We start from the raw sequence: 19,564 nt of genomic DNA, 5'->3' as shown, positions 1-19,564 counted from the left end.
TACAGAGTAAAACTCCCTCTACACTGTCCCCATCAAACACTCCCAGGACAGTTACAGCACGGGGTTAGATACAGAGTAAAGCTCCCTCTACACTGTCCCCATCAAACACTCCCAGGACAGGTACAGCACGGGGTTAGATACAGAGTAAAGCTCCCTCCCCCCACTGGAAACATCCTAGTCTCAAAAATACCCACCTACAATTACCCATTATTTTCGGCTACTGAGCTAATTTTGATTTCAGTCTGTCACAGGCCCTTGGATCCCATGGGCTTTTAATTTTTTGTTAAACCACCCTGACATGTGGGGCCTTGTCAAAACCATGATTAAAATCCATGTAGATGACATCAACCGCACTACCCTCATCAACCCTCCTTAGAACATAGAACAGTACAGCACAGAACAGGCCCTTCAGCCCTCAATGTTGTGCCGAGCCATGATCACCCCACTCAAACCCACGTATCCACCCTATACCCGTAACCCAACAACCCCCCCCCCCTTAACCTTGCGACATTAGGACACTACGGGCAATTTAGCATGTCCAATCCACCTAACCCGCACATCTTTTGGACTGTGGGAGGAAACCGGAGCACCCGGAGGAAACCCACGCAAACAGGGGGAGGACGTGCAGACTCCACACAGACAGTGACCCAGCCGGGAATCGAACCTGGGACCCTGGAGCTGTGAAGCATTTATGCTAACCACCATGCTACCCTGCTGCCCTGACCACCATGCTACCCTGCTGCCCTACCACCATGCTACCCTGCTGCCCTACCACCATGCTACCCTGCTGCCCTACCACCATGCTACCCTGCTGCCCTTGTTGCTTTAGAACATAGAACATTACAGCGCAGTACGGGCCCTTCGGCCCTCGATGTTGCGCCGACCCGTGAAACCATCTGAAGCCTATCTGACCTACACTATTCCATTTTCATCCATATGTCTATCCAGCGACCACTTAAATGCCCTTAAATTTGCCCTTAAACTTTCTCAAAACATTCTATCCAGCTAGTCAGACGTGACCTTCCCTTAACAGATCCGTGCTTGATTAACTCGTGTCTTATAAAAAAAAACACAATTCATGGGCAATTTAGCATGATCAATCCACCTAACCTGCACATCTTCGGGGGGTGGGGGGTGGGGGGGGGGGGGGGGAGACCCATGCAGACACAGGGAGAATGTGTAAACTCCACATGAACAGTGACCCGAGGCCAAACACGAGTCCTCGGTGCCGTCATGAGGCAGCAGTGCTAACCACTGTGCCACTGAGCCGTCCAGATCTGTGCCTTTCTAAGTGACATTTAATCCCAGCCTTCGGAATTGATTCCAATCATTTTCTGCCAGACTATAATTAGCCATCTGCCCCTCGCTTGTAGGGGTCGGTGTTCTGCCTAATGCGCAATAGTCTCCAAGACTTGATTATTCCCACATCCTCCTAGTTAGCTCCGTAAAAATGAACTTATCCATTATTGGATGCTGTAAGCCCTCAGGGCCACCTTCCATCAATGCCGCAACTTCACTATCTCACCAATGCTTTGGCCTAGTCCGCACCACCTTGAGACCTTTCTCAAACCCTCTGACATCTCTCTGCACTTTGTCCTGAGAGTTCAAACATCCAGCCGTCATTCGTTTAGCTGCTCGGGGTCCGAAGTTTCTCCTGAAACCTCTCCACACACTCCTCTCTCTATCTCTTGCCTTCCAAAATGTTACCTTGGCAACCACTCCAGACTCGATTCCGTAACAGCTCAGGTCAGTCTCAAGCATCTAATGGGGTAAAAAAAAAAGGAGGGGACACAGGAAAATCTGGCCTCTTTTAACCCATCAGGTAAATCACCCTCCTCCCGAACCCCCGCCCGAAAGAAAAGTCCCTGCTGGGTCACTGTGTGGAGTCTGCACGTTCTACCTGTGTCTGCGTGGATTTCCTCCGGGTGCTCCGGTTTCCTCCCACAGTCCAAAGATATGCAGGTTAGGTGGATTGGCCGTGATAAATTGCCCAGAGTGACCAAAAAAACAGGTTAGGAGGGGTTACGGGGAAGTGAGGGCTTAAGTGGGGTCGGTGCAGACCCGATGGGCCGAATGGCCTCCTTCTGCAGTGTTCTATGTTCACAGCATGAAAGGGAAATCCATTTACTTGAAAATCCAGTCCAGATTTTTGAGGCTGCACTGTTCTGGGGGGGGGGGATGACTAAATATAGGAACAATGGTCTCTGAGCCAAGAAACAACTGATTACATCAAACACGTCAACTGATACTCATTTTGCACCAAGAACGCAAATGGACCCAATCAAATTCTAATGAACCGTGACATTTCTGCCCTCGACAATGCAAGCCCACAGCTTTCCAATCAGGAGGAGTATTATTGCTGCTAATTGTGTGTCAGTGTGAGCGAGCTGACTCTCAGCATCTGGGTATCTCTGTCATAGAATTTACAGTGCAGACGAAGGCCATTCGGCCCATTGAGTCTGCACCGGCTCCTGGAAAGAGCACCCTACCCGAGGTCAACACCTCCACCCTATCCCCATAACTCAGTAACCCCACCCAACACTAAGGGCAATTTTGGACACTAAGGGCAATTTATCACGGCCAATCCACCTAACCTGCACATCTTTGGACTGTGGGAGGAAACCGGAGCACCCGGAGGGAACCCACGCAGACACGGGGAGGATGTGCAGACTCCGCACAGACAGTGACCCAAGCCGCAATCGAACCTGGGACCCTGGAGCTGTGAAGCGATTGTGCTACCCACTATGCTACCTTGCTGTCCTGTGGGACTCGGAAAAGAGGAGACTGGCACTGTTCTGGGATTTATCCCCGTGGTGCTTTTCTCTTTACGTTTTCATGGGGGAGACGGGCGTCGCTGACCAGGCCACGTTGTTGCCCATGGCTAGATGCCCTCGAGCTCGGTGGCTTGCCTCACCATTTGAGAGAGCAGCTGACCACGTTGCTGTGGGTCTGGAGTGGCGCGTGGGCCAGACCAGGTGAGGGTGGCAGATTTCCCTCCTTGAAGGCATGAATGAAACAGGTGGGGTTTTATGGCAACTTCTGATAGTTTCGTGGCCGCCATTATCGAGACGCGCTTTCAATCCAGGGTTTATTTACTTGCTTTATTAATTCAAGGGAAGGGGGTGTCGATAGCGAAACCAGCATTTGTTGCCCATCGCCGATTGCCCTTGAGAAGGTGAGCTGCCTTTTTCAACCGCTGTAGTCCGTGTGGTGTAGGTACACCCACAGTGCTGTTAGGGAGAGAGTTAAGCTACAGTGAAGGAACGGCCGATATATTTCCCAGGCGGGACGGTGAGTGACTGGGAGGGGAACCTCCAGGTGGTGGGGTTCCCAGGTATCTGCTGCTCTTGTCCTTCTAGATGGTAGAGGCCGTGGGTTTGGAAGGTGCTGCCTAAGGAGCCTTGGTGAGTTGCTGCAGTGCATCTTGTAGACGGTACACACGGCTGCCGCTGTGCGTCGGTGGGGGAGGGAGTGAATGTTTGTGGAAGGGGGGAGCCAATCAAGCGGGGCTGCTTTGTCCTGGATGGTGTTGAGCTTCTTGAGTGTTGTTGGAGCTGCGCTCATCCAGGCAAGTGGAGAGTATTCCATCACACTCCTGACTTGTGCCTTTCAAAATCATTCATTATCTCCTCATCCGCCACTACTCGTAGGCAGCAAGTTTCAGGCCATTGCCATTCGTTGCATCAGAAAAACATTGTTCCTCGCATTTTGTTCCTCAAAAACCTTAAATCTGTCTTGAGGGAAATAACGCAGGGACAAAACAGAGGGGACTGGGGCAGACCAGGCTGCTTTACGGGGGCTTTACTGCAACCTACAGGCCAAATGGCCTCCATTTGTGCTGGAATGGCTCCACCATGAGCGCAGAAACAAGAAGGGCCATGCGAGCAGATCAAGTTCTTCCAGACTCCCTGCTCCCCACCGGGCAGATAGAGCATAGAGCATAGAACAGTACAGCACAGGCCCTTCGGCCCTCAATGTTGTGCCGAGCCATGATCACCCTACTCAAACTCACGTATCCGCCCTATACCCGTAACCCAACAACCCCCCCCTTAACCTTACTTTTATTAGGACACTACGGGCAATTTAGCATGGCCAATCCACCCTAACCCGCACATCTTTGGACTGTGGGAGGAAACCGGAGCACCCGGAGGAAACCCACGCACGCAGGGGGAGGACGTGCAGACTCCACACAGACAGTGACCCAGCCGGGAATCGAACCTGGGACCCTGGAGCTGTGAAGCATTTATGCTAACTATCATGCTACCCTGCTGCCCCTAATGTTGCAGTTTTTTCAGTTTGTTTCAGTGTTGGAGTTTCTGCTCCTTTCTAGTAGCTGGAATGCAGTCAGATCCTTCACCAGAGTTCTGTGTGGAGTAACCACTGCGGAACCCGTCACCACTCCAACCCCCCCCCCCCCCCACCCGCCCCCCCCACCCCCACCCCCCCCCCACCCCCACCCCCCCCCCACCCCCATCCACCCCCCCCCACCCCCCCCCCCCCCCCCCCCCCCACCCCCCCCACCCCATCTCCCCCCACCCCCTCTCCCCCCCACCCCCTCTCCCCCCCCCACCCCCTCTCCCCCCCCACACCCCCCCCCCCCCCACCCCCCCCACCCCCCTCTCCCCCACCCCCTCTCCCCCCCCCCACCCCCCCTCCCCCCCCCACCCTCTCCCCCCCCCCACCCCCCCTCCCCCCCCACCCCCTCTCCCCCCCCCCCCCCCCACCCCCCCTCCCCCACCCCACCACACCCGCCCCCACCCACCCCCCCACCCACCCCGCTCCCCAGCCCGGCACCAACCTCGAACCCCTCATGGCTGATCATCCAACTCAATAGCCTAATCCTGCTTTCTCCCCATATCCTTTATTCCCCGTCGCCCAGAGTCCTCTCTGCAACTGCTTCTTGAAAATATACACGGCGGGATTCTCAGCTCCTGAGTGTTGACGTCAACGCAGAATTCGTGGACTTTCAGGACCGCGACATCAAAGCTGGCACCGAACCTAGACCGATTCCACTACCGTTGAGGGGCTAGCACCGGGGGGGGGGGGGGAGGGGGGGGGGGGTGCATGTGGAACTCCCTCGATTCCAATGACAAAATGGTGCGGGATTCGCCAGGTCCGTGATTGGCACTCGGGAGGCTGACAAGCTGCAGCCGCACATACACACTGCACTCCCCACGCACACTCACCCCAGCCAACAAGATGGGACAGGTTGTGCTGGAGCGCGCCCACACAGCTGATGGGTCGGCTGGGACCAGAGGGAATCCAGGTGGGTGTGCGGGAGGGGGGGGGGGGGGGGAGGGGGGGGAGGAGGGGGTCACCCATACGAGCGGTAGCCCTAAGCTCACAGTGGGCTGTTAGTGGTGTGCGCAGCTGTACGGTGTTCCGAGCCCATCCACCCCGACCCCACAGCCCACCTCCTGGCCCCCTCCCGCTACCGACCCCGGCTCTGGCAGAAGCCCCCCCCCCCCCCCCCCCCCCCCGGCCAGTGGCACAACTGTCAGTCAGCTATGGCGATGGTGGTCACTTTCCTTCCCCCCCCCTCTCTCTCTCTCCCTCAGCAGCCACGGAGCCGCTTTCCCGATTTTTAACAGCACAAGGGATCCTCACCGTCAGGAACTTAAAAAAGGGGCAGCACGGTAGCATTGTGGATAGCACAATCGCTTCACAGCTCCAGGGTCCCAGGTTCGATTCCCGGCTTGGGTCACTGTCTGTGCGGAGTCTGCACGTCCTCCCCGTGTGCGCGTGGGTTTCCTCCGGGTGCTCCGGTTTCCTCCCACAGTCACAAAGATGTGCAGGTTAGGGTGGATTGGCCATGATAAATTGCCCTTGGTGTCCAAAATTGCCCTTAGTGTTGGGGTGGGGTTACTGGGTTATGGGGATAGGGTGGAGGTGTTAACCTTGGGTAGGGTGCTCTTTCCAGGAGCCGGTGCAGACTGGATGGGCCGAATGGCCTCCTTCTGCACTGTAAATTCTATGTATGTAGAACTCGACCCATCGGAGGCAGAGAATCGCGGGGGCCCCGGAGAATACCGAGTTTGGCCCGCTAATGATATGCAAACAGTGTTTACTATATGTGCATCCTGGTACGCATTGACGGCGCTGTCGAGGCACCGGATAATCGCGATTTGGCACCTGTCCCGATTTCAGCGTCCAAACCGATTCTCTGCCCAATCGCGTTTCGTGATTTCCACGTGGGTAAACGGAGAATCCAGCCGACAATGTCTTGACCTCAACTGCTTCCTGTGGTAACGAATTCCACAGGCCGACCACTCTCTGGGTGAAGAAATGTCTCCTCGTCTCTGTGCTAAATGGTCTACCCCGTATCCTCAGACTGTGACCCCCTGGTTCTGGACACACCCCCCACCATCGGGAACATCCTTCCTGCATCTACCCTGCCCAGTCCTGTTAGAATTTTATAGGTTTCTATGAGATTCCCCCTCATTCTTCTGAACCCCAGTGAATACAATCCTAATCGATTCACTCTCTCCTCATATATCAGCCCTCCATCCCAGGAATCAGTCTGGTAAACCTTCGCTGCACTCCCTCCACAGCAAGAACAGCCTACCTCAGAGAAGGAGACCAAAACGGCCCCCAATATTCCAGGTGTGGCCTCACCAAGGCCCTGTATAATTGCAGCAAGACATCCCTGCTTCTGTACTCAAATTCTCTCGCTATGAAGGCCAACAGGCCACTTGACGCCTTTGCCACCTGCTGCGCCTGCACAATTACCTTGACTGACGGGTGTACGAGGACACCCAGGTCTCGTTGCACAGTCCCCTCTCCAAATTGCCTTCTCGTTTTTGCTATCAAAGTGGACAACCTCACATTTATCCAGATGATATTATCGTTATTACTATTATTACTGATAATGCGACTGCCATTCATTTGCCCTCTCTAGTCACTCCCGCAAGAGGAAACATCCTCTGTTTATGGCACAGATGGAGGCCACTCTATCCACCCTGTGGCAGTCACCGTTGACGTAACTGAGACGGCGTGCTCGCATTTCCATGTGAGCGTGTGTATCGTCCTGTTCCGTGACAGATTTATACTGCGTGTTATCCTGTGCGTGAGATATGCAGTTCTTAGTACTCCTGGATAAGTCAAATCACAGATATGCAATTTTCCTTAATGTGTCCAATTCTGTATTGTGTGTTCTCTTGCAGACGTGGATGTAAAAAATAGGAGCACGAGTAGGCGATTCAGCCCTTCAAGTCTGCACCGCAATTCAACATGACTGTGTCTGATCCTCTATCTCATTGTCACCCTACAGCGCTCTCCCCATACCCCCTGATCCCCCTTGACACCCTGATGGATGTAAGAGTCCTGCCTGTTGATTTCTTTTGTTCCTTTTTCTTTGATTTTATAGTCATTATTTTTGCTCGGAGGATCGACAATTGAGGTAAGCCTTAAAGTCGAGCGGAGGAAGTAGAGGACTCAAAGTTTCAAACAGGTTGCTCACTGGACCATTGTGCTCTCAAGTGTATCTGGGAAATGAGATTCACTGTTCCACCAGACTGGAGGGGATGGGTTCAATTGGTTAACTGGCAACCAATGTGTTGGCCAGGGGCATTATTCTGCCTGACAACAGTCAAAGATTGGTTCCTGCCAGGTGGTTTCTTTATTCAGAGAGAGCCTGCCGGCAGCTTCTAGACCTCAAAGAAAGAGAATTATAGAATCATAGAAGTTACAGTGTAGAAGGAGGCCATTCAGCCCATCGAGTCTGCACCGGCTCTTGGAAAGAGCACCCGACCCAAGCCCACACCTCCACCCTATCCCCATAACCCAGTCACCCCACCCAACACTAAGGGCAATTTTGGACACTAAGGGCAATTTAGCACGACCAATCCACCTAACCTGCACATCTTTGGACTGTGGGAGGTAACCGGAGCACCCGGAGGAAACCCACGCAGACATGGGGAGAACGTGCAAACTCTGCACAGACAGTGACCCAAGCCGGGACTCGAACCTGGGACCCTGGAGCTGTGATGCAACTGTGCTAGCAACTACGCTAACGTGCTGCTCCAACTCTTTGTGTTGTAGAGGTGAAACCCACGCAGACACGGCGGGGGGGGGGGGGGGGATGTGCAAATTCCACACAGACAGTGACCCAGGGCCTGGATTCGAACCCGGTCCTCAGCGCCATGAGGCAGCCGTGCTAACCACTACACCACGTGCCGCCCAGAACCTGCACATCTTTGGATACTAAGGGGCAATGTAGCGTGGCCAATCCACCCTAACCTGCACATCTTTGGACTGTGGGAGGAAACCGGAGCACCCGGGGGAAACCCATCCAGACACGTGGGAGAACGTGCAGACTCTGCACAGTCACCCGAGGCCGGGATTGAGCCCGGGTCCCTGGCGCCGTGAGGCAGCAATGCTGACCCCTGAGCCACCGTGCCTCCCCTCAGTAGATGGCCAGATGTACTTTTTTCTGCCAAATTAAGTATAATTATTGTTAATAATGAAAGGTTGCATGCTTTTAAATTTTACAAACTCGGTTATTGTCATCAATTTAACCACGGTATTGATATAAAATCTAGCTTCGCCTGTGTCGAGACTACAGGTCAAATTTGACTGTAGTTGACCACTGACTAGACCAGGGTATCATGGCGTGTAAGAGATTCCACATTGCGCAATGTTCCTGTTGCTGCTGCTTTGTCGGGTGCGATTCAGTGGGTAGGACACTTACCCCCCAATCACACGTTTGCAGGTTCAAGGCCTGGTCTACCCGACTGCGCAAACCTTGGCTGGTGTTCCCAGTGCAGAGCTGGAGGAAGGCTGATCGCCCGCGGGTGCCATCGCTCGGGTGAGACATTAAAACCGCGGCCTGTCCGCCCTCTGCATTGGCTGGATAGGATCCCCTGGCTCGTTATTGATGAAGAGCAAGAGGAAACCCACGCACACACGGGGAGGATGTGCAGACTCCGCACAGACAGTGCCCCCAAGCCGGAATCGAACCTGGGACCCTGGAGCTGTGAAACGATTTTGCTACCCACAATGCTACCGTGCTGCCCCAGAGGGTTAGCCTAAACCTCTGGATTGCCAGTCTAGTGACATCACCAAAGCACTAACCGTCTCCTACATTGTGATGGTGACTCCAGTTCAACCGTACTTTGTTGGTTTCAGGGCACCTTGGGATGTCCTGCGATCATGGATGGTGCCATATGAATGAAAGTTATGCCCGGTCCAATTGAATGCCATTCCCGACATGGAATAGCCTCGTGCTCTCCGTGCTTGACATTATGGTCGGTACCACCCACAACGGACACAGTAGCAACCCAGTGAATCTTTTTTTTAAATTTAGAGTACCCAATTATTTTTTCCAATTAAGGGGCAATTTAGCGCGGCCAATTCACCTAACCTGCACATCTTTGGGTTGTGGGGGCGAAACCCACGCAGACACGGGGAGAATGTGCAAACTCCACACGGACAGTGACCCAGGGCCGGGATTCGAACCCGGGTCCTCAGCGCCGTGAGGCAGCAATGCTAACCACTGTGCCACCGCGCTGCCCCCCCCCCAGTGAATCTTTTGACATCCCGCCGTGTGACAGCTGCCACCTTCATTCCGATGGAACCGTAAGACAAAAGACTGGTGTTGAATAAAATATTTGCTTTTTATTCATTGCAAAACTAGTACTTCCCTCCCCCCACCCCCCCCAAACCCCACAACAACCCTGCCCAACCACCCCACCGTGCTATTTACAACAGTAACTTTTATTAAATGCAAAAAGACATTGGATAGTTGCAACATCAAAATACTTTGTATTTTCTTCAGATGGATAACAAGACTTTGTGTACATTCCAAAAAGCAATATTTACAGACTTGAGAAAATTTACAGAGAGGGGTACAATGTACAGTCCCCCCCCCCCCCCCCCCCACTCCCCTCATTCCCCCATCTCCGTTTCTTTTAAACTACAATTCTTCATTTGAATCACCGAGATGCTGCCGGTCTTTGCTGTGTTCCAGCCCCAGGCGAGGAGCGTCAATGCACGGGGAGCTGGGGTCGAATCCTGCCTCTGCTGCGGACCACCCACCCCCCTCTTCCCCCCCCCCCCATCTCCCCCCCCCCCCCCACCAACCCCCACCCCCACCAACCCCCCCCCCCCCCACCTTTTCCTTTGAGCAAAACACCACTGGCGTGCCACCCAATAGTTCTTCTTTGGAGTAATCAACCGGGGTGATTGTCACTCTGAGGCCAGCCTGACTGAGGAAGGGCCATGTGGTCCATGCAACCCTGGGGGGGGGGGAGATCTCTCGAAGGCTGGGGGGGGGGGTTCCTGGTGAGAATGAGTTTCCCGTGGATTAGCCCAAAGCACGGGGCTGACAAAGTTGTCTGTTCAACTTGAGGAGCCACCGGGAGAGCATCTTCTCAAATGTTCGTTGCAAGAAGCAAATATTTGTGTGGGATATCGGTGGGAGAATCCCTCGCCTGGTTGAGCCGGAGCTTGGATCAGGTATCGAGTTCTGGGGTTAAACCCTCAAGGTTGGAGACTGGAAAATGGGAGCAGTATCAGAGGTGGGATCCTTGCATGAGGATTGGGGAAACAGGCCAAACATTTAAACCCGGGCTCCTGCATCTCACTGTCATCCTTTGCACATCTCAGACTGTGCCCTCACCCGGACCTTGGGGCCCGCAGCCGAGCAACGGACAGGCCAGCTCCACTTGAAGGCCATCAGTGCTCCAGGTGGGATGTGAGTGGGAGGGGGGGGGGGGGGGGGGGTGGAGACATTGTGGTGGGTGGGGAGTGGGACACTCGAGTGGGACATCTTCACTGCTGGCCAGCTGCTGTCCAGGAGCGGTGGATGAAAACAAGGTTCAAGACACAAAGTTGTCCCTACTTTAACTTTCATTGTGTGGGTGGGGGGGGCTCTTTGTTTTTTTGGGAAAAAAAAATCTGTTTAACATTTGTGTTTTTTTCCGATTCGACCTGGTGAAATTTCCACCACAGGGCGTATTGGATTCCGAGCAAGTCTTACTCGATGCATCGTACTCTTCGCAACCATGAATGTCTAATGACCTCCTTGGAGGGGAGCCGGGGGACAGATTTATATCATCCCCCCCTCCCAGGAGTGGTGGGATTGAAGACATTCGCCTCAAAGCAGACCAAGGCAAGCCAGCAGCACGGTTAGATTCCCGTACCAGCCTCCCCGGACAGGCGCCGGAATGTGGCGACGAGGGGCTTTTCACAGTAACTTAATTTGAAGCCTACTTGTGACAATAAGCCATTTTCATTTCATAACTTCGGTGCCGTTTGCAGCATCAGTTAGTGCCAGCAAGTCACTTTCTAAAGAAGGACGACCCTCTGACTTACCTAAGAGGGTGTTTATTCAGGGGTGGGGGCAGAGGGAGGCTGGGGGGGGGGGGGGGGGGGGTTGGATGGTGTAGGAGAATCCTAGCACTGACAACAGACTGTCACGCACAGATAGATAGCATGGAAGTGCCTTGTTTGTACGCATGGGACTGTGTTCCGTAAGCTTTGACATTCTCATGTCTGTGTGGCATTATTAGGAGTTGCCATCTGCTGTGGCAAGCCACCATCTCAGTCCGGGCCCTTCTTCAGAACCGGTTGCACGTCTCGTGGCGCAGTGGGTTAGCGCCCCTGCCTCTGAGACAGGAGCTCCCGTTTAGGGCGCCGCCCCACGACTTGACAGCCGAGGAAGGCGCGTCGATGACACGGCCAACCGGGTTGAGTGTGTCAACTGGCAAAACCCTTCCATACCTGCCAATAACTGGCGGTAAGAGAGACTCCTGGATGGCAACGTTTGATATGGGGCGGCACCTCCTCAAGCCAAAAAGGCCCCTGGCGACAGTCGAGTGACCAGTTCCGGGGATAACCAGCTGTGGAAACAGACCAACATCTGTCTTAATTCACCAGGGGGATAAAGATTGGAAATTATTACTGATTAAAGCACGGGTCAATTTCTCTTCAATTGTGTTTTAGGGCAGAAAGAGTTGGCGAGATTTGAAGTCAAATGCACACACACACACACACACACACATTGTCATCGTCACATTAAACGGGGACTGTTTTAAAAGATTCAGGGCAGCGTTCGGAGCTCTCGGGCTGGTCCTACGCATGCGCATGGTACAAAAATATTCAGATTTTGCTTCTTCCATCGCCTTCTACTCTCCTCGGCTGGTGGGGGCGAAAAGACTGTTGGATGGGATGCATGGCGTGTTTCAAATGCGTCTCCATGCACGGGGCTTAATGTGTCCACACGTCTGCCTGACTCATGCACAAAACCTCGACATACCGGGTACTATGGACGAAACGAAAAGGTGGGAACAGAAGAAAAGAAACCATTGAATTTTTTTTTTTCCTTTGCTCTACTGAAAGACCTCTGGATGCTTGAGTAGGATCTTCTCAATGTAGTTCTCCAGCTCCTCCTCATTGTCCTGTGTTTCATCATCGTAGTAGTCTTTGTTCCTGTAGGCTGGGGGCGCGGGCTGGTAGTAGTAAGGTCGGTGGCGCTGCTGGTAGATTCTGGGGTGGATGTAATTGGGGTAACCGTTTGGCCTGGGTCGGTACCTCCTTGGCATGTTGAAGGGCATGCTTTCGTAGTCCAAGGCGTTCTCTGCGCCCAGCAGGTCCTGAAGGCTCATTTCATCGTTGGCATGGTGCCTCGCCTTCTCTGACCGGTGGTGGGGCAGATAGCTGTTGTCCGGACGGGAGGCTGAAGACTTGAATCTGTCCCTTGAGGATGCCCCATGCCTGCTTTCTATCCTCTCTGCTGAATCCTTCCTTTGCTTCTCCACGTCGTTGATAATGTCGATCACATCGTCCGCCGGCAGATGGAGTTTGCTGGAGATCTCGATCAGCCTGTCAATCGTCTGCGGGTCGATATCCTCGTCCTCGTCCTCGTCTTCGTCCGCCCTCTTCTCCTCGGAGGCACTCTCCTCCGAGCCCCTGCCACCCATCCTCTGGTCCTCTCTCACCTTCTCCTCCTCCTCCTCCTCCTCCTCGCTGGCCTCCCCCCTCAGCAGGTATTGTAGCAGCAGGTCAGATGCTCGGTCCGTTGCCCTCTGCTGCCCCACCTTTCTCCTGCTTCCCTCTCTGGCCTCCAGGTCTTTAGCCCCATACTTCACCCTGCCCCTGGCATTTTCCTGGCTCTCTTCATAGTCAGAGTATTTCTCCTTCCTGCCCACGAGCTCTTCAAAGGCGTCCAGGTCTCTCAAGACGTCATTCTCAGTGGACTCATCATCATTCTTGATGTTATACATGGGTAAGGAGCGCTGGGCTGCATTGGACCTCTCTCTCTTGGCAGCTGTGCTATATTTCTCCATGTCCTGTAGCATTGCCTCCAGCCTATCGATGCTCTGAGGAGTCAAGGTGTCTTCTTCATTTGACTGCTCCCTCCACTCTGATTCTTCACTCTCTTGGGAGACTGGAGTCCTCTGGATCTTGCCCACCCTGGTCCTACTCTTCACATTTTCCGTTAAGTCTTTCCCCTCGATTCTGGTCGACCCATAATTGGTGGAGGGGGACGCACCCATGCTGTGCCACCTGGGATCCCCCCTGCTGCTGGGCTTGTCTTCATCCACCTTTAGCGCCTGTAAGAGAATGGCCGCCAGTGTCTTGGCATCCACGTCCTTGAACAACTCATCATCGTAACTGGGTTCACGCTGGGCGCCAGGGCGGGGGGCAGCCGATCTGACCTGGTGACTTTTGGCCGTCTCCGCCTCGTCCTCGGCTGTGTCCCCGGCTTCTGGGAACATCCTCTGGTCTTGGCTGTGGAGCGGGAGCTGGTCACTTTCCTTCGGGTTGGCTGGGTGTGTATGCTCTCCTTGGCTCTCTTCTGTAAGGGGCACAGCGCCACTCAAGGTCAGGCACGCGAGAGTCACGGCGAACAGCACAAGGATCTGCGAACGTGTTGGCCAAATCATCTTTGCGGATCAGGATAGGACAGTAAAAGCTATGGATACAAAACACACAAAGAACATGAGATTAATTTCCAACACTGATTACTCTCCTGAAGTGAATAATCTACAGCCAATGTCATCAATTTACACACAACTGACTCCTGTCTCCTCTGGACTGTGATTTTTCAGCCTATTTGCAGAGTAAATACACGTTTTATTGTGTATCATGTATTTTTCCCATTGCATTGTTTGTGATATTTTCATTTATGTGGTGTGGCTGGGCCAGTTCTTATTTCCCATCCGTCATTCCTTTCATCTGAGTGGCTTGCTGGGACCATTTAAGAGTCGACCACATTTGCAACACGGGGGCGACACCGCCTCACAACGGCAGGGACCCGGGTTCGAGTCCGACCTCGGGCGCCTGTCTGTGCGGAGTCTGCACGTTCTCCCCGTGTCTGCGTGGGATTCCTCCTGTTGCTCCAGTTTCCTCCCACAGTCCAAAGATGTGCGGGTTAGGTGGATTGGCCATGCTAAATTGCCCGTAGTGTCCTAATAAAAGTAAGGTTAAGGGGGGGGGGGTTGTTGGGTTACGGGTATAGGGTGGATACGTGAGTTTGAGTAGGGTGATCATTGCTCGGCACAACATTGAGGGCCGAAGGGCCTGTTCTGTGCTGTACTGTTCTATGTTCTATGTGCAGGTTAGGTGTATTGGCCGTGCTAAATCGTCCCTTCGGGTGGGGTTACAGGAATTAGGGCTGAGGATTGTTGCCCAGCTGGGGTCGTCTTTTGAAGGGTCAGTGCAGACTCAATGGGCCGAATGGCCTCCGTCAGCATGCAGAGATTCTATGATTGCTATGGAGTTCTGAAGTCACAAGTAGGCCAGACCGGGTAAGGATGGCAGATTTCCTTCCCTTAAAGCGGGTGATTTTTTTTTACAACAATTGACAAAAAGTTTCATGGTCATCGTTAGACTTTTAATTCCGGATTTTTAAAGATGAATTTAAATTTCACCATCGGCCGTGATGGGATTTGAACCTGGGGATTAGTCCAGGAATAATACCACTACGCCACCACCTCCCCAATTTCATTTGAGCATGGTTACACTGAGGTATCCCATGGCATTGCTCATCCTCCGTGATTTAGAACGGCAGCAAAGTTTTGCCCTAAGACACCCTAAGCTGTAACGCTGCCGTCATTTCTGTTTAAGGAGCCAGGGCCCAAGGGCTGTTAAGTAAACACAGAGCCCGGTGAATTCGAGTTGATGAATTTGAGTGACAAAAGAAGATTGGATGCACTGGGGTGGTTTGTCTTTGGAACAGAAGAGGATAGAGGGGAAACCGGAACTGGTGTATAAAATAACGAGGGGTCAAGGCAGAGTGAATAGAGATTCCCCCTTGGTTGAGTGGTGGGTCATCAACGGACATAGATTTGAGGTGAGAAATCGGAGGTTTGGAAGGGATTTGGAGGGGAGGTTTTTTTCACCCAGAGGGTGGTGGGAGAACTGGAACACTATTATGTTCAAAAAGTACTTGGACAGACAATGGAAGTGTCGGAACCTACAAGGCTATGGATCAAGTGCTGGAAAGTGAGATGATCTTTTATTTATCCTTCCTTGGACGTGGGCGTCGCTGGGCTGGGCCAGCATTTGTTGCCCATCCCTAATTGCCCTCGAACTGAGTGGACCCGCTCAGTCATTTCAGAGGACAATTAAGAGTCAACCACATTGCTGTGGGTCTGGAGTCACGTGGGTCAAGCCAGGGTAAGGTCTTATGGAGGGCAGATATCCGTCAATAAGGGGACGCTAGTGAACCAAATGGGTTTTTACAACAATCGACGATTGTTTCGTGGATACCGCAGGAAGAGATAAGCAGAGACAGAGAGAGAGAGAGGTGGAAAGATATGTACATAGACAAGCAGAAATACAGACAGAAACAGAGGTACCCGAGAAAGAGAGAGAGAGAGAGACGGAGAGCCTGAGACACAAAAAAATAGTGATGGAAAGCAAGTAAGAGGACAACAAGGACAATAGAGTGGATAGAGTCAGATAGGAACAAGCAGACAATCAGAATGAGACCGAGTCATTGAAGCAGACAGCACAGTGGACAGAGATGGGATAATGCCAGAGTCAGAACTGGGGAGTCAGGTAAGCTGACAAGCATCATTCATGTACATTTCCCGGTATTCAATGTCGTTCCCTCCCCACATCCTCCAACAGCTCTCGCTGGATTGTACTCTCTGCCCATCTCTTACGCAGTCCTGACTCTGACTGTGTGTCTGACTCTCGCTGTATGTCTTTGTAGCTTCGTTCTTGTGGCATTCAGTCTCTCCCTTTAGTACAGGGTCTTCCTCTTGCAGATTCTGCCTTTTGTTCTTTGTGAATGTGTGTTTGGCTTTGTGTGTGTGTGTGTGTGTGTGTATTTGTGTATCCCTGTGCATAATGTGTGCCTGTCTCTGCATATTTCTATGTGCCTGTACATACATCTCTCTATATGTGTGTCTGCATATCTCTCCCGATATGTGTGTCTGTATGTACATCATACTATATGTGTGTCTGTATGTACATCTCTCCATAAGGTCTGTGTGTACATTTCTATATGTATGTTTGTATGCATTTCTCTCTACATGTGTGCCTGCATGTATCTCTCCATATGTGTCTGTCTGTGTGTCTATCTCTATAATAATAATAATACTCTTTAGGCTCGTAGGCTTACATTAACTCTGAAATGAAGGTTACTGTGAAAATCCCCTCGTCGCCACACTCTGGCGCCTGTTCAGGTACACTGAGGGAGAATTCAGAATGTCCAATTCACCTAACAAGCACGTCTTTCGGGACTTGTGGGAGGAAACCGGAGCACCCGGAGGAAACCCACGCAGACACGGGGAGAATGTGCAGACTCCGCACAGACAGTGACCCAAGCCGGGAATCGAACTCCGGTCCCTGGCGCTGTGAAGCTACAGTGCTAACCACTGTGCTACCTTGCCGCCCATTGTGTGTCGGTCTCTCTTTCCCTCTCACCCACTGCCTTGTTCTAACTGTACAGCTCCTAATGTTGGCAGACGCTAACTCGATGAGACTATTCGACTACCAAATCAAATGAATGTGGGTTATACTGACATGTTTCCCGTGTGACCGTTCATAGAATCATAGAATTTACAGTGCAGAAGAAGGCCATTCGACCCATCGAATCTGCACCGGCTCTTGCAAAGGGCACCCTACTTAAGTCTACACCTCTAACCTGTCTCTGTAACCTAGTAACCCCACCTAACCTAAGGGCAATTTAACATGGCCAATCCACCTAACCTGCACATCTTTGGACTGTGGGAGATACCGGAGCACCAGGACACGGGGAGAACGTGCAAACTCCACATGGCAGTGACCCAAGCCGGGAATCGAACCCAGGACCCTGGAGCTGTGAAGCAACTGCGCTAACCACTGTGCCACCGTGCGGTCCAATATGAATGCAAACGCTGAAAATCTGCCCGGTCTGATTAGGATAACTTTTTGAAAGTGAAGCAGGTTCCCCCGGAGGGGAGGAAGCTCCGGCCATTTAATGTGCAGTGCCAAATGCATTCCAGAGGGAGAATTCGAGTTTTTCACACAGCGGACGAGGACCCTGGATGGAAGATATGAGTAACTGTTACCATGGCAGCCACCTGATCTGCAGTCCCTGAAGACTCTGCCCATGTCTGCAGCCTCCTGGTTACCACAGCAACTCTGGGGATATTATTTTTTTCTGATGGCCAGTGACAGGCGCTCACTGTTCCAAGGCACTAAATGGTGAGTGAGGCGGATCCTTCCTCCCCAGAGGCAAACTCAGCCTTTGCAATATCGATGATATGTACATATCAACGACTGGACATCTAAACTATGTGGAGGCGAGGGGTAGGGGTATGACTGTGTGTGTGTGGGTGAGTAGGTGGGTGAATGAGTGGGTGGGTGGGGAGCTAATGTTTGATTCGTGATTCAACCCTGAACACTCCGTCCCTCTATGTTTCTGCGTCAGTTCCCATTCACTTTTCAATCGTCTATCTACCTATCACTATGTCTATCTATTTATCATTGTGTCTCTATTACTCTGCCTCTCCTTATCTCTATCACTATCTATCTATTTGTCACTATATCTATATATCTCTATCTCTCCTTATCTCTATCTATCTATCACTATATATATCTATTTATCACTGTGTCTCTATATCTCTGCCTCACCTTATATCTATCTATCTATCTATCTATCTATCTATCTATCTATCTATCTATCTATCTATCTATCTATCTATCTATCTATCTATCTATCTATCTATCTATCTATCTATCTATCTATCTATCTATCTATCTATCTATCTATCTATCTATCTATCTATCTATCTATCTATCTATCTATCTATCTACCTCCCTACCTATCTATCTATCTACCCATCTATCTTTATATCTCTATATCTCCTATCTCTATCACCATTCCTCTATATCTCCTTTCCCTATCTCTATCACTATTTATCTGTAGCTCCTATCTCTATCGCTATTCCCTACATCTCCTTCTCTCCCTATCTCTTTCTATCACGGTATATCTCTACATCGCCCTATATTTAGCTCTCTATATCTGTTTCTCGCCGTAGTTTTTTTTATCTACCTGCCTGCCTATGTGTGTAGTAGGCATCCAGAAACCTCCCCGATCAAAGGAGCAAAACATGAATGCGTGCATGGGCTCAGAATTGAATCGAAAGGCTACCCCGGACTGGGAAACCCCATTCGTGCTGCCAGGGACGATGGCGTTTCGCTGCTGCATGCACTCCAGCCGGAATCTGACCGCCCCACATCCCCTCCCGGTCCACGGACACACAACCAATTCATTCCCACTCACTGCTAATTAGGCTGTGGAAATGAATGCCCACCGAGGTTAAGTATCTTTGATCCCTGGAACTGTAGCCTGCATTGAGAAACAAGTGACTCTACAGCGACTGTTACAGACATGAATGCCTTCTTTGTCGAGAGCTCTCCATCTGTAAATATAACTATCCAAATACGATAAAATGTGTGCATTATAAAATATGCATTGATAGATAATGAGAATGCATAAAATCATATTGCCTGGTACATTTGCATGCAATAACTATGAATAAATAGTATCCATTAAATATTTCATATATAATCCCTTCATTTGCCAATGATTGCCAGGATGGATTAACAGGCAATTTTCCAACCCAAATACATGAAAATAATGTCAGCCTTTTCTGTTTGTTTCATTTTGGTCTGATGTTGAATACATTCTATTCCCACACGAGCCCTGGGTGTGGCGGCGACCTCATTGTAGGTGGGGGAGCCCTTAATTCTTATTCTTACTGTAGGTTCCCCCCAAAATACGTTCCCTTAAGGCAGCCCATTGTCTGGCTGGCTCTTACCTGGGAGCTTCGGGTTATCTGAGGTGCAACAGGAGGCAGTCTGGATTCAAGAGGCGATGCTGTTGCTCGGCTGGGTCGCCGTCTCTGTGTTTCAGCACCGCGGACAGCGCCCGTGGCTTTTATACCTTGGAGGGAGCAACCAACCATCTCCATTCCCCCACCACCCCACCCACCTCCTCCGCCCTCGAAGCTCCGCCTGCCCATGACGCTACATTGCATTGACGTCAGCGGTTCATTCATCCCCAGCCTATGGTGTGGAAATCACCCGCAGCCCAGAAATTCATGAATGGGACCTTTTGCTTCAT

The 19,564-nt window shown here is 51.7% G+C and overlaps 1 protein-coding gene across 1 annotated transcript; it reads right to left on the bottom strand.

Moving 5' to 3' along the window:
- Window positions 1-10,884: 10,884 nt before the first annotated feature.
- On the bottom strand, window positions 10,885-19,414 carry vgf (VGF nerve growth factor inducible). Its single transcript, XM_038786967.1, has 2 exons — window positions 19,260-19,414; window positions 10,885-13,915 (listed from the first exon to the last, which is right to left on the bottom strand). Exon 2 carries the CDS (start codon window positions 13,884-13,886, stop codon window positions 12,330-12,332), a length of 1,557 nt encoding a protein of 518 aa, XP_038642895.1. The 5' UTR covers window positions 13,887-13,915; window positions 19,260-19,414; the 3' UTR covers window positions 10,885-12,329.
- Between the last annotated feature and the right edge of the window lie 150 nt (window positions 19,415-19,564).

The sequence above is a fragment of the Scyliorhinus canicula genome, chromosome 29, assembly GCF_902713615.1.
Source record: "Scyliorhinus canicula chromosome 29, sScyCan1.1, whole genome shotgun sequence".
NCBI lineage: Eukaryota > Metazoa > Chordata > Chondrichthyes > Carcharhiniformes > Scyliorhinidae > Scyliorhinus > Scyliorhinus canicula.
Note: the sequence above shows the minus strand (reverse complement) of the source record. Positions and strands in the feature narration are given on the sequence as shown.

What these genes read in the sequence shown, in the direction of transcription:
- vgf (XM_038786967.1), bottom strand. Translation starts at nt 13,886, where the DNA reads ATGATTTGGCCAACACGTTCGCAGATCCTTGTGCTGTTCGCCGTGACT.